The 14,812-nt window shown below is 48.4% G+C and overlaps 1 protein-coding gene across 4 annotated transcripts in view; it reads right to left on the reverse strand.

The window, feature by feature from the left end:
• Positions 1–14,812, reverse strand: part of ZMYM4 (zinc finger MYM-type containing 4) — a 70,462-nt gene that overhangs the window by 6,711 nt on the left and 48,939 nt on the right. For all 4 annotated transcript variants that reach the window (XM_048499877.1, XM_048499879.1, XM_048499878.1 and 1 more), the window contains 11 exons: positions 14,052–14,195; positions 13,628–13,665; positions 12,203–12,347; positions 11,321–11,442; positions 9,501–9,669; positions 8,667–8,720; positions 7,523–7,702; positions 7,189–7,283; positions 6,269–6,440; positions 5,695–5,846; positions 1,583–1,694 (listed from right to left, as the gene is read on the reverse strand). In XM_048499877.1, coding sequence (XP_048355834.1) covers positions 1,583–1,694; positions 5,695–5,846; positions 6,269–6,440; positions 7,189–7,283; positions 7,523–7,702; positions 8,667–8,720; positions 9,501–9,669; positions 11,321–11,442; positions 12,203–12,347; positions 13,628–13,665; positions 14,052–14,195 — 1,383 coding nt within the window. The remainder of the gene's footprint in view (positions 1–1,582; positions 1,695–5,694; positions 5,847–6,268; positions 6,441–7,188; positions 7,284–7,522; positions 7,703–8,666; positions 8,721–9,500; positions 9,670–11,320; positions 11,443–12,202; positions 12,348–13,627; positions 13,666–14,051; positions 14,196–14,812) is intronic.

Genomic DNA, 14,812 nt, shown 5'->3' on the forward strand with positions numbered 1-14,812 from the left:
CTTCAATGGATTGTCTCGTTTCTCCGGGACCGACGCCAGCAAGTGTGGTGCAGGGATCAAGCCTCCCGGAAGTGCCCACTTTATTGTGGTGTACCCCAGGGGGCGCTATTATCCCCGCTATTATTTAACATCTATATGCGACCACTTGCTCAACTGGTACGGAGCTTTGAGCTGATCTGTCATCAGTATGCTGATGACACTCAGCTCATTCTGCTGATGGAGGGGGGAGCGGTCACGGCCCCTGCAGCTCTACAGCATTGTTTGGAGGCGGTCGCTGGTTGGTTGCAGCAGAGCAGGCTGAAACTGAATCCATCGAAGACGGAGATCCTTTGGCTTGGGCACAGGGGAGGGGTGGGGGATTTCCAGCCGCCGGAGTGGGAGTGGGCCATTTTGGCACCGGCCTCCTCCGTCCGCAATCTGGGGGTCCACCTGGATTCGTCTCTTTCAATGGAGACCCAGGTGGCCCTTGGACTGCTTTTTTCCATCTTCGTCAGGCCCGGCGGCTGGCCCCCTTCCTCTCTCAGGCAGACCTAGCCACAGTGATCCATGCAACGGTCACCTCCAGGTTAGACTATTGTAACTCGCTCTATGCGGGCCTTCCCTTGTGTTTGATTCGGAAACTGAAACTGGTCCAGCATGAGGTGGCATGCCTGCTCACAGGGGGCTCCTTTCATGATCACATCCAACCTGTGCTGCGTCAGCTGCATTGGCTCCCAGTGGAATTCCGAATCATCTTCAAGGTATGGGTTTTGACCTTTAAGGCCTTACGCGGCCTGGGACCCTCGTACCTGAGAGACCGCATTACCCCATATGCCCCTACTCGGCCTCTGCGTTTGGCAGAGGCCAATTTGCTGGTGGTTCCTGGCCCCTCAATGATGCGGCCTGGCCCCTCAATGATGCGGCCTTTATGGCCCTGGCCCCGACCTGGTGGAACACTCTCCCTCCAGCTGTCCGGGCCCTGCGGGACCTTGGTGAATTCTGCAGGGCCTGTAAGACTGAGTTGTTCCGCCGGGCTTTTGGAGTGTCCAGTCGCTGAGGTGAGCCCCCTCCCCCCCTTCTTCGCTTTGCTCCTTGGTCCTTTGCTCTCTATTTTATAATTTATTTTTGTATATTTATTGTTATTTTTAAGGAAGAGTCCAGTCGCTCCCTCCTTTTTTGGGGCGGTTTAAAGGAATTGGGTTACGGGACGCCATCATTATTATTGTTACTGTTTTTGACCGCTGCTTAAAGGGTTTTAATGGTTTTTAATGGATTTTAGTGTATTTGGTCACCATTGTGACCCTTGTTTTATATTGCTTATATAGTGTTGTGCACCGCCCAGAGCCCCTTGGGGATTGGGCGGTCTATAAATTCAAATAATAAATAAATAAATACATTTATAAATTAAAAAAAACCATGTTGGAGGATCAGAGGGAGTTTAGTTTCAAAAATGGCGATGGGGAAAAAAAATCACCCAGCACTAAAATCAGCCCACCCATGATTTAATTGACGCCATCATTTCCTTCCTGAGGCAGCACCGTGAACTCTGATATATACGAAAAGATCCACAACGTTCTGCACAAAACAAAGACAGCAAACTTACCGCTTGGAAGTATTGTAGGCTCCCAGATTTTTAACAACTTTGTGAGCTCGATCATAAACCTGGAGTAGGGCTCGGTGAAAATGTTGTCTATCCTGCCATTTTCAAACAGGTACTGCCAGGGAAGAAAGAAACAATGGCGTAAGCTTGTGCCCCATGTAGAAACAGGCTAACGCAGTAGTTCACAACCTTCCTAATGCCGCGACCCCTTAATACAGTTCCTTGTGTTGTGGTGACCCCCAACCCTAACATTTATCAATTTACAGATGGAGAACACTGATGCAGAGAGTCTTAGGTGACCCCTGTGAAAGGGCCATTCGACCCCCAAAGGGGTCCCGACCCCCAGGTTGAGAACCGCTGGGCTAACGGATTTAGTTCTGCTCTTTCCTTCTAAAGCAGGGAAGTCATTCTGTGAAGAGACTGAATGGGAGGTATTTTCAGAGAGCGAACACTCTATCTGCGGCAGTTGGGCAGTTTAACTGAAGTCTCCTACAGAGGAGGTGGGCTAGAAGCTCTTTCAATGGATGCGTGTAGTTATGTCAATGGAGATGGTTTAATATTATGCTAGAACAGGGGTCTGCAACCTGCGGCTCTCCAGATGTACTAGAACTTGACACTGATAAACTGTAACTACATACCAAAGAGTTACTTTGTGCACTGTGTAATGTAACAAACTTGGGTTCAGATAAGTTTGTTTGCTTTTGCTTACTCTTTTGGAATTATAGGCAACGCTACTATCGTTAACCATATTAGGCTATTATTTTATGGTTAACCGTGATTTGGACAGTATTGGTTTTTTATCAGACGAATATAAGTTCTATTAGCTAAAGCTTTTTTGATCATCGAGAATGTTTACTTCTTAATAAAATTAAAGACTTTTTTTTTCATCTTGGCTCGTGGTAGCCAAATCAGAATCCTCGCAGTGGCAAGTACAGCGAAACCTCGGTTATAGTTGATGTCGGTTTTTGTTGGTTTCAGTTTTTGCCGATTCTTTGGGTGGAAATTTTGTCTCAGTTTTCATTGATCGCTTTGGTTTCATTGGCGCGCACGCACTAATTTTGCGGCGAAAACCGGCAACCCCCTGCTGCTCCATTGCTTGCCAATGGGAGCCTCGGTTTTCACCGGTTTCAGTTTTCGCTGAGGTTTCCCAGACGGATTACCAACGAAAACTGAGGTTCCACTGTAGTTCCTCTTGCTCTACACACTCCTTCAGCATTCTTGCAGGCTGACCTCTTCTCCAATCAACAGTCTGCTTTGGGGCATGGCCAGGGAAATGGGGTAGTCCACAAAATCCTAAGGGATCGCCTCTATCCTTATGTTCTCATTCTCCTTTATGTACAACATCTCTATGGTGCGTCAGGATCATTGGGTTGGGCAGAAAAGTGCTGACCGTGGGTGGAGTTATCTTTCCCAGAGTCGCCCAAAGGCCTGTGTAACTTCTGGAAGCAGTGTAGGAGGTTTTTATTCTTTGCTCATCAGAGATAAAATGAAAAAGTGATCCGTTTACTCACACTCAGACCTTGGAATGGGGTAAACTAAGCCCAATTCAGCAGATAAAGAATAATTTCAAGATATCTCTGAAAGGCTATTATTGGACCATAACTTCAGGAAAGGAGTTGAAGGCTGATCAACATGAAAGGACTCCGTCCAGGTCCTGAGGTCTCCAAACCTTTGAGGCTGTGGTCACCACTGGAATTTTGATATGGGGTGGTTAAGGCTACCCATGGACGTGGGTAAGGGGGGGTTCTCGGGTTTGAACCCCCCATTCATGTCCGAAGCTCCGCCCCTCCGTTGGTGGGTTTTTAAAACATTTTAGTGCTTTTTCGGTTTTTGGCCTGCAGGGGGCGCATTGTTTGGGCTAGCACAGGGGTCGGGAACCTTTTCCCCTCAAAGAGCCATTTGGCTCCCCCTCCCCTATTCCCCCCCACCCCCACTCGCTCACTCGCCCCCCCTCCGCCCCCCCGCCCCCTCCTCGCTCGCGCCCCCCCCCGCCCGCTCACACACCCCACGCCTGCAGGGCAGGCATAGATGGGCCCGGCGGCTCGGCCCTGCTCCGCGCAGGGCGGGTGGAAGAGGGGCCCGGCGGCTCGGCCTTGCCGGCCGCCGGGCGATTGATGCGCCCGCCCTGCTCCGCGCAGGGTGGGTGGAAGAGGGGCCCGGCAGCTCGGCCTTGCCGGCCGCCGGGCGATTGATGCGCCCGCCCTGCTCCTCGCAGGGTGGGTGAAGAGGGGGCCCGCGGCTCGGCTCCTGGAGCCGCAGAACAGCGGCGGAAGAGCCGCATGCGGCTCGCGAGCCGCGGGTTCCCGACCCCTGGGCTAGCAGCACCAAACTTTCAGGGATTGTTTGGGGGACACTTTCAGGGATTGTTTGGGAGACCAAACCTTTGGTGAGGTTTGGTTCAGGGGGTCCAAAGTTATGGACTCCCAAAGGGGGTGCCCCATCCTCCATTGTTTCCAATGGGAGCTAATAGAAGATGGGGGCTACACCTTTGAGGGTCCATAACTTTGGACCCCCTGAACCAAACTTCACCAAACCTGGAATGCATTATCAGGAAAGTCTCTTATTGACACCAACCAGGTTTTGTGAAGTTTGGTCCAGGGGGTCCGAAGCTATGGACTACCAAAAGGGGTGCTCCCATCCCCCATTGTTTCCAATGGGAGGTAATAGGAGATGGGGGCTATACCTTTGAGGGTCCATAACTTTGGACCCCCTGAACCAAACTTTACCAAACCTGGGTGGTATCATTAGGAGAGACTCCTAAAGATACCCTGAAGGTTTGGTGCTTCTAGCTTAACAATTGCACTCCTGACAGCAGGCACCCCCCAAATTTCCCCAGATTCTCCTTTTAAATCCACCCCCTTTGGCATGGATTTAAAGGGAGAATCTGAGGTCCTCAGTTTAGAAGACGAAGAAGAAGAGTTTGGATTTATATCCCCCCTTTCTCTCCTGTAGGAGACTCAAAGAGGCTTACAATCTCCTTGCCCTTGCTCCCTCACAACAAACACCCTGTGAGGTGGGTGGGGCTGAGAGAGCTCTGAAAAGCTGTGACTAGCCCAAGGTCACCCAGCTGGCTTGTGTGGGAGTACACAGGCTAATCTGAATTCCCCAGATAAGCCTCCACAGCTCAAGTGGCAGAGCAGGGAATCAAACCTGGTTCCTCCAGATTAGAATGCACCTGCTCTTAACCACTATGCCACATTGAAAGTGATGCTGTTTCAGGGTGGGGGATAATCCACCCCCAAACAGCATCACTTTCAATGTTGTTTAACTAGGGACCCCAGATTCTCCCTTTAAGGTGGATTTAAAAGGAGAATTTGGGCTCTCTAGTTTAAACACCATTGAAAGTGATGCTGTTTGGGGGTGGATTCCAGCATCACAGCAGCTGCCCGGGGGTGTGTGTGTGTGTGTGTGTGTGTGTGTGTGTGTGTGTGTGTGTGTGTGTGTGTGCATAACTCAGATTTTGCACCAGGCTCCATTTTCCCTCTATGCCTCTGCCCAGAGGGGAGGGGCAGGGGAGGGCAGGGGAGTCTGCCATCCCCAGCCTCGGAGAGCTGCTTTTATAAGCGCTAGGCCTGGGGTGGGGCTTCTGGAGGCGTGACCATGCCCTAGGGGCAGGTGGGGGTGTGGCCCCCTGACCCCCCCATAAAAATCTATACCTACATCCCTGAGGCTACCCCAAATTGGCATCTGTAGTAGGCAGAGCCAAACCCAAAATGGCTGCCTCGGTGAAGCCAAACATGGCATCTCTCTCTTTGCTTTGCAAACGAATCTCAGAAGTGGAATAAAAAGAAACACAGAAAAACCCAGCATGGAGAAAGGGAGAAAGAGAAGGGAGAATAAAAAGAAGGGAAATTTGAAGGGGGAGCGGAACCACAAGCTCAATCCGTCCGATCCATCAGTGGCTGCAGCTGCTGTTGCAGCCATGAAAACTCTTTCATTTGAATGATGGCAGCCAATCACAAGTCCTGCTTACAAATGGGCACCAGGGAGGCACTTTTGGGCACCATGAGATCCATGGACGCCGCGTTGTGGAAACCTGCCAAGCAATCCCATTTGCTGGCCACTCCCCAAGACATACATACAGAAACAAAGGCTCTTGAAGGAAGATGTGTTACCTGCTGAATTCCAAGGCACAGGTACAAAATGCTGTCGGGATCATACTTTTCACCATTTGGTCGCCGCACCTCCTGTATAAACTGGCACAAGCCAAAACTCAGCTCCGAAAAAGAACAGGTCAGGATGTCTTCTTTGAGCTTCACAGGCCGAACTGCAGGGGACACAAATGCCCAAAATACCACCATTGATTCTGTAGACTAAGTATTGCACAAGTAGAAATGTACAGATCTTGGTGACAGCGCATGGTAGTAGAGTGCTGGTCTGGGAAGACTGGGGTTCAAATACACACTCAGCCACCTAGCTGATGGGTGAGCTTGGCCTAGTATCTCTCCCTTAGCCTAACCTACTCCACAGGCTTGCTGTGAGATTACAAAGGGGAGAAGAAAACCGTGCATTCCACCCTGATCTCTTTAACATAACCCCTCCCCACCCCCAACCCATCATTCTCGGATGATACATCTCCAGGATCATCCTGTGCAAATTCATTCCCGTTACCCTAGAATGATTCTACTGGAAAACCTGACCTTCCTCCCCAGTTCAACATAGACAGTCCTCTGCCCCTAAACACGTTACCTCCAAATTTCAGATCTCCTTGGTCTTCCTGCGTGTTTTTCCACTGGACCCAGTTCTTCCAGGCATTCACCCCATACATGTACTTCAGACTCATCCCGGAAACAGAACAGCTGGGGTAAGAGCTCTGCACCAGCATCCGGGGCTCCACAGAGACTATAGACTTCTTCCTCCCCTGTTGGAAACCCATACAGTGTGCAAGTGTCCCACCAGAGCCTCATCAAAGATTAGTGCAAAGGTACCCCTCGATGCCAGAGGGAAAGAGGAGGAGTCTGGGCCATACCCATCAAAATAATTTACAAGGAAATCAGCAAGTGGCAGAACCAAGACCAGATCAGGTTCTGCAAGTGGCAGAACCAAGACCAACCTGCTCACACCTCTCAGCACCTACAGGATCCAGGAGGGGAAATATCAGAATTGTACCCTGGATCCCCACTTCCACTCCACCCCATTATTTGTGGCCTTTTCCTTTCCATATAAGTAGTGCGCAGTCCAACTAAGGATGGTAGGAACTGGCAGGGTGGGGGTGGGGGGAGAAGTAATTGATCTTCCCTCCCCCACCCTCAGTTGGGACCATTTTGCAGATAAAAGAAGCCAATAGTTCCATAACCTTGATTACAATAAAGTGGTTTGAAAGAGAGGGCTGAGAATGAAGCGGGGGCCAAAAGAGGGGTGAAATGGAGGGGAAGAGTACAGAGGTAAAGCAAGGGGAAACTGCGCCCAGGGTGCATGCCCTGTGCCCCTGCCGTGGTGTTGCCTGCCCCTGCCCCACTCCGAAACGCCCAGGGCGTCGCACCCCTCCCACCCTGTTGGCACTACACCACTGGAAGAGTGTAATCTTTTCAACCCAGACCACTGCTCCAACCCTAAAATGACAGGGGCTGTTGCCTAGAAAAGCTACATAATAAGATAGTCGTCCTTACCCTTCTTTTGGGTTGAGGAAAACCATCTCTGTGTCTCCGTCTTGCTCGTGCACGTGAATGGAGACCTAGCCCTTTGCTGATTGGGTCAAAGGAGTCTAGTTGTGAAACAAAAACAAAGATTTGGAATAAATCTGGCAGCTGGAACCGTGGAATCAGCTGCCGCCACAGCGTAGGTAGTGTGAAAGCAACCAGCCAGGAAGCCTGGCTTAAAATTTAATTAGCTTTGATAGCAGATTAGTTACTTGCAGTTATGGGTCCAGAGAACACACAACTGTTGCCCAGAAGAAGCGGCACATCCCACACTTGAGTGCATTTTACTCCTGGGCTAACAAACCTGCAGGGAAGTCAGCCTCCAAGTCCTGCTCCAGCTCCCCTTTGGAGAACTGCCTTGGCTCCGGCTCCGGTTCCGGCACTGTGTTTGAGCGTAAGGCATAGTGGTTCAGCTCATCTTCCCAACTGTGAGGGGTCGACACAGCTTCAGATTCCAAATCGCCGCTGTAGGTGCTGCCTTGGTCTGTAACGAAGTGGGGCAATGAGGGATGGAGCACCACGGAAAGAAGACCAAAAGGAAGGTAAGACAGGAAGTAACCAGAACTCCTCTATAACCACAGCTACTTCCAGCTCCACCACAGAAACCCTTCTATTCAGCTTCTGATTGCCAAGGATGGGCTATCAGAGGGGGGACAGCAAGCAGTGAGGGCCAATGTTCCTTCTAATTTTCCCCCACCACTGAGCAGAAATTCCCAACCACCGAGCGGTACTTTTGACAGTTTGAGTAAAAATATTTTAAATGCAAAGCTACTGCGTGGCATTCAGCCTTTCGTGCAGCTTATCCAGCACCTATTTACAATTTAAAAAGTGCTTTTCTATTGAGTTACTAGTGCATGGCATGCATCTGGATTAGACATATAAATAACTGAGCTTTTTGGTAGTGGGGGAGGAAAGTGCCCTCAAGTGGCAGCTGTTTTTCAGGGCAAGAGATGGACAGAGGTGGCCACCTTCATATCAATCCTAGACTCCCATCCAAATATTAACCAGAGCTGACCCTGCTTAGCTTCCGAGCTTGGGTTAGCCTGGGCCACCTAGGTCTAGGCCCGTGGTGGCGAACCTTTGGCACTCCAGATGTTATGGACTACAATTCCCATCAGCCCCTGCCAGCATGGCCAATTGGCCATGCTGGCAAGGGCTGATGGGAATTGTAGTCCATAACATCTGGAGTGCCAAAGGTTCGCCACCACTGGTCTAGGCCAATGAGATGAGTATTTATGCTGATGATCACACTGCAAATGTGTGTGAGTCTTCCTTGCCACTACAAGGCTCACTCTTCCCCCCCCCAAAAGGGGGGGGTGGAGGCAACTTGATTGACTTAATGCACATACATATAATTTGCATTCCACTGTTTCTTTTAGGATAAAAGAACCCCCCTCACTGCACCACATAAGCAACTCACAGTCTTATTTGCAAACTTAAATACTAACCTTTTTCAAATATCTTAGGGTCCAAGAACAGCTCATGGTCAGAGGTCTGGGAGCCTGCAAAAGTGCAGAAGAAAATAAGATACGAAATATGAAATTATCACCAAAAGTTGAATGATTCTATCTCAAAACCTGCAGAGGGTAAAGTTTTGCCATTATTCTTCCCCATGTTCAAACACAATTAACTTGTACTTAAAGGGCATGTGACATTTCATGGCTCAAGGATGGGGGACAAGTTTGAGGGAGGGGATCCTGTACTTTCCCCTCACATGACACATTTCCTGCCCCTGCCCCTGTCCCTTCCTTCAGCTCTCACCCCCACTCTCAATAAAATCAAAACTCAGAATTGTGCAGTGTTGGGACTTCAAATGAAAAACATGCATAGCCCTTCTCAATAAGCAGCGCCCCTACCCCGGGAGATCAACAGTACAGCCATAAGCAACATTCTAAGTACACTGACCCCAACAGACTTAGAAAGATGTAATTGTCCTCAGGACTGCGCTACAATGAGAGTCACTTTCTGGCAGAATCAAGGAGAAAGATGGCAGAGTCCAGTTTTAGGTTATGACAGTGATCCACCATGTTTTAATTAGAGCATTTTCTGGTACCTACCCATTTGTTTGAGGAAAGCAGACGGAGCCTTTTCCTAGCAAGCCCTCCCTGGGACAAGCGGCTCTCCCTTCACACTGGCTATGGCTATGGTGTCCCCGACTTTCTCTGTCATAATTCCAAAGGGGACCCCTGGGCTATGAAATATCCACACATAAAACCAGCTTCCTCAAGTGGCTATTTCTTCCCTTCAACTCCTCAGATGCCTTCATAAGAAAAGCTGTGTACCTCCTCGAGAGTGTTCCTTATCCTTCTCGTCTTCTGCAATCATTTCTGCCATCTGGAGGAGATCCGCTTCAAAGGCGTTGCCAGAGTTCTTCTCCTTGATGTCTGGAATGGATTCTATTGCCTTGCTAGCATTCTCGGGACCAGGAGGTACAAACATGGGAACAGGAACCTGAAAGGGGGTTTGATTCACAGCAGAAGGGATTGTTAGGTAGCCAAAAAAAACAAGGCAATTTTTTAGGGCAGAAAAAAAGACAAACTTGAGGAAGGATAATTTGTTGTCATCTAGTTCTCTGCAAGGATAGGCTCACGGGAGAATGATGTTTCTTCTTAAACTGCCTTGGTTTCTTGTAAGCTTTGGAAATCTCTCATCGTGTCAGGACAAAACTCCAACCCTGCCTCAATAAGGAGAAGTTGCCTAACTTGAAGGGAGTTTAGGGCAGGGGTCTTCAACTTATGGAGCCAGAGCCAACTGTGGTTCAGTATGGAACAAAATATGATTTTTAAAATAAGATAACCCAAGTATTTAAGTTATGGTGTACTGGTCAGGTAGAAGGGTATGTGAAGTGGACAATATACAGTTTTATGGGACTGCAGGGCTTCTTAGAGATGCTTGAGAGAACAGCTGTCAGGAATACAAATGCAAACCTTGCACAGGATTATGCCAGTGCATGATAACAATTGTGCAGGGTTTTTCTGTGTATATTTGCTTATTATGACACTGCCTGCATTCACTTTCCTAATAAATGACTAGCAGCAGCCAGTGTTTGGGCTGCAGAAACTTTTACGGATAGTTAATCAACATGGCAGTTATCAGCAATGTTGAACTGTATAACATAAGTTATGCCAAAGACTGCTTTTATACTGACTCTTTGTTGATTTCTTGCTCTGAATTTTGATGCTGTTTGGCTGTTCAATTGTATGTAGGTAGATACACATGTATTGTGCATGGCCAGGGACCATTACAACATAACCAAAACAACTCTCCAAGGACAGATAAATAAAACAACAAAAGCACAATAAAAATCCCACTACTCTTAGATCTACATCTCAACAATGTTGTAGTGAGATGATCAGGTCCAGAGCTCTTTTCACCATCACTTGATGAACAGCAAGTATCTATTGTCCTGCAACTCTTATTCAAGCTGTCTCTTATTGAAGTTGGCCTCATGGGGATGTCACATAGCAACCTCTGTAAGGAATAACCGTTTAACATCTGCTCTTGCGACTAAGGGTTTTTTTTAATGGCAGAAGGCTATAGACCACTGGGCCAGGGGGAGAAGAACGTCTTTCCTGCCTCAGAAATCCCTGGATATCTGACCTGACCCCTGAAGTGAAGTCCATCCTGAAGGTAGATCATTTAAGACATTTCCGCTCACCGCTAATTAAGGATTCCTCTGTAGTCCCAGTGGAGGTATACTCTGTTCCCAGTCTCTCCAAAGAATGGGTGGGCAAATCATGGTCTATTGCTGGTCCAAAGGTTAATATATTTTGTTGGTAATCGACAACCTGCTAGTTGTTGGGATTCTTGAAAGGTGACACCTGCGGTGGTCTTTGTCTGACCCAGTGAGGCACACCTTATTGTCCTTAAGCAAGTCTTCCAATTCATAATCATTTGACACAGACTACTTAGCCCTCCACTATTAAGAGATCCTGAATATGTTAATCTGTGTATGCACCTTGAGATATACCCTGGCCTACAACACTCCTCTCAATGCCAAAGATACACATAGCGAGAAATTTGGGATTCTCAGAGGCAGCCATGAAACCACATTCAGTTGGCTGATCCAACTCTAAAGTCATGGTGTTTTGACATCACTTACAGGTATTGGCAGTCCCAGCGGATATGGTGTGTATTGGGTAAACAGATGAAGAGGAACTGGCACAAACACTGGTACAGGAACAGGCACCATAAGGACCTTAGGTGGGACTTCCTCCTCCTCTTCTGTTACATTTTAAAGAAAATTAAAATAAGTGAGGTCCTTGGAAGAGAGAAGGTTAATAGGGTTTATCAACTGTTTCAATGGCTTACTGTCAACTTTTTTCTACCTGTCACAACGACTGCTCCTGACTCGTAGTGCCTTTCTGTAAGTAAAAGGTCTCCATGTGACCACTGGGGCTAATGTGCACTTGAGAAATTCGTAAGTAACAGGTAGATTACAGGCCAGTGAATACAAACGACAACCCAGTCCCGAGACCAAGAATGCCAAACATAGTGCCCACTGACACCTTTCCAGGTACACACCAAGTATTCTTAGAAAGTGGGCAGGGTCATGTGGGGACATGCCAGGTAGGACTGCTAATTGGCTGTGCAGATTGAAATAAGATTAAGTGGCACCTGCCCCCAGTGTTGGTCTTATTCTCTCACATCTTTTCCCCAGAGCTCTTATTAAACCTAACCCCCACTCCCTTGCTCACGGGCATTGTCTGCATGCCACACCTCCAGTGGCAGCCTTTTGTTGTGCCCGTCTAAGCGAGGATTCTGAAGGTGTCCACATGCTCAAAAAAAATTGCTGGGACTTGGTCCCGGGATTAAGAAAGGTCTTGTAAAGTTAGGGCGTGCGTGCGTGTGTGAAAGGTGAGTGGCATGTGTGCGGCATGACAGAAAGCCCCACATGGCTTTGCTAAGTAGGGACAGTTCTGTTCTCTCTCGCTGTGGAAAATGCATTTCTCCAGCCCTGGACCCTCCCCTCACCAACACCCACCTGTCTGGCACTCCTTGTGCTGCGTATGGGGCTTGCAAGAAGTGGCCTTCGTCTGCGTTATGGGTTTGCACAGCAAAGCTTTGTTCTTCAGAAGCCGGGGAGGCTGTGAAGGGGGCAGCTTCAGAGCATCTGTCTGGGTACTGGCCTGGTTTCAAGTCAGAAAAGCACAATCAGTATCTGTTTGTCTAAAAGGACAAACCAGACAAGATCAAGGCTAGCCAATTTTGTTTTGACAAGGAACTAAGCAAAATCTATCAGCTAGATTTTAGCAGAGACTCTTTATCAGAGGTGTGTCGGGGGGAAATGGCACTGGGGGCAACACCATGCCGATTGGTTGGAAGTGCATCCCTCATCGCTCAGTTGGCTGGAAGTGCGTCCCTCATCGCTCACCATGCCAATTGGTTGGAAGTGCATCCCTCATCCTCCACCAGTGTTCCCCCCAAAATACAGTTGGATCTGGCAGGGCAGCAGGCCGCCCTTTCTGCCAGGCTCAGTCCCAGCTTCCCCATTCCGCCGCCTGCCTTCCCCTCACCCCAAATACAAAGTGAGGCCTGGCAGGGCAGTGGTGCTTTCCGCCCACTGCCCTGTTGGCCCCAGCACAACCCTCCCCATTCCTCTGCCTCCCCTCCCCTCCCCCCAAATACCAGCCTCTCCTAAGCCCCCTCCAATCCACTTGGAGCCTTTAGAAAGCCCTTCCCCCACCATCTAGAGTCCATTTTATTTAAACATTAAATGGCCTTTACCACCAATGTAATAATATTTGGAAGAGTCTCACTTCCACACTGAATGAACAAATTCCTCTTTGGACTGGACTTGTCTTGAACAGGCCTCTCTTTGTAGTATCACCTCCCCTGTTCTGTTGTGTATATCAACTGGCCCTGACAGGTACACATTTCCGTGCATCTGATGATGTGAGCTCTGACTCACAAAAACTTACGCGGGAATGAATTCTGTTGGTCTTTAAGGGGCTACTGGACTTCTGGTTTATTTTGCTCCTATCCAACTGGACTCTCATTTCACTGTCAATCTAGTCGCCTCTTTCCCTTTCTATCCCTAGTATCTCTGCAGTACTGAACAAAACCCTTCAGTCCACATATGAAGTTCTCTCCTGGTTTTCAGGAAACTAGCACACATTCCCCTCCAATTTAAGCAGACCTCTGTGGTGTAGATTGCTTTCAATGATGTTGATGGCATGATCTTTAATTTCATACAGCTTCTTTTGTTGTGTTTACCCACACCTGTTCTTATTTGGTTACCTTATTTGTACACTAAGTTCACCACCCCATTATATGGCAGGATATTTTTAAAAATGTTAAACAGGATTAATAGCCACAAAAAACTTCTCAAACCTCTCAAATACAATGCACAGAAAAACACAAAAATTGCAATAAATAAACGTTCCAGAAATTTGTGTAGTAAACTTACATCTCCAATGATCTTTGCTGTTACAGTAGGAACGGCACCTGGTTAAGTGAAAAAAGGGCGGGGGAGAATAGCACTGTTTATCTCTCCATAATAGCTTGGTTAGTCCTCTGTGGGTTCAAGCATTTCAGACTACAAGAAACAGTATTCTTAAGGCAGTGTCCATAGTTTGCTCTCAGCAATAAAAGATTGTATACCAGAAAGCCATGGAGAAAACAAACAGGTGCATTCAAATCACTACTAGCATGGGTGTTGGACTAGGATCTTGGAGACCCAAGCCTGCATTCCCCCTCTGCCATGGAAGATTATTTGGGCCAGTCACTGTCTCTCAGCATATCCTACCTCATAGGAAACGTTGGAGGAGAATGAGATGATTGGGGAGAAAGGCAGGGTATAAATGAAGTACATACATACATCAAATAAATACCTTGCAACACATTATGGGAATTTGCTGTGGGCTGGGCAGCTGGTGCGCTGGCGAGGGAAACCACATTGGCGATAACTGGGGTGGAATCCTTCCTGAGAGAGGGAGGAGGGCCTGCCGAGGATGCTGGCGTCATGGAAAGATTTGCTGGGCAGAAGGAGCAGAAAGAGGTGAAGTTTGTATGGATATTAACGTGATGTATACATGTGCCTGATCCTAGGTTAAAATTACAAGACAACTGTTGACCAGCAGGATACTTCAGTGATCTGGGGCATCGAAGAAGCTTTATCGCCAGCACTAGACCTGCGATTCACACATCCAGGTCTTCATTTGATGTTGCAATCATACAGATGACCTCAAGGGGCCCAGCTCCTGTAAACTGCCTGGAAAAGGGCATTCTGTTGCTGCTATGGTAGTGTGCCCCCAAGTTCATGTGCATGAAGACTGTAGGTTTGAGCCTCACCTACTGTGCATCCTTCAGCTACTCCAGTCTAAAAGGGACCGAAATCAACATTCTGCACAGAACTGCACTGCCTCGTACTTTACATAAGCAAAAATAATGCTATCTTGCACTGGCTCCCAGTTGAGTTCCGGATTGTCTTCAAGGTGTTGGTGTTAACCTTTAAGGCCCTACGCGGTCTGGGACCTTCGTACCTAAGAGACCGTCTGGCCCCATGTGTCCCACGTCGGTCTCTGCGTTCGGCAGAGGCCAATCTGCTTGTGATCCCCGCCCCCTCTATGATGCGGCTGGCCTCCACTAGGGC

This window comes from Sphaerodactylus townsendi, linkage group LG06 (assembly GCF_021028975.2).
Source record: "Sphaerodactylus townsendi isolate TG3544 linkage group LG06, MPM_Stown_v2.3, whole genome shotgun sequence".
In the NCBI taxonomy this organism is placed as follows: domain Eukaryota; kingdom Metazoa; phylum Chordata; class Lepidosauria; order Squamata; family Sphaerodactylidae; genus Sphaerodactylus; species Sphaerodactylus townsendi.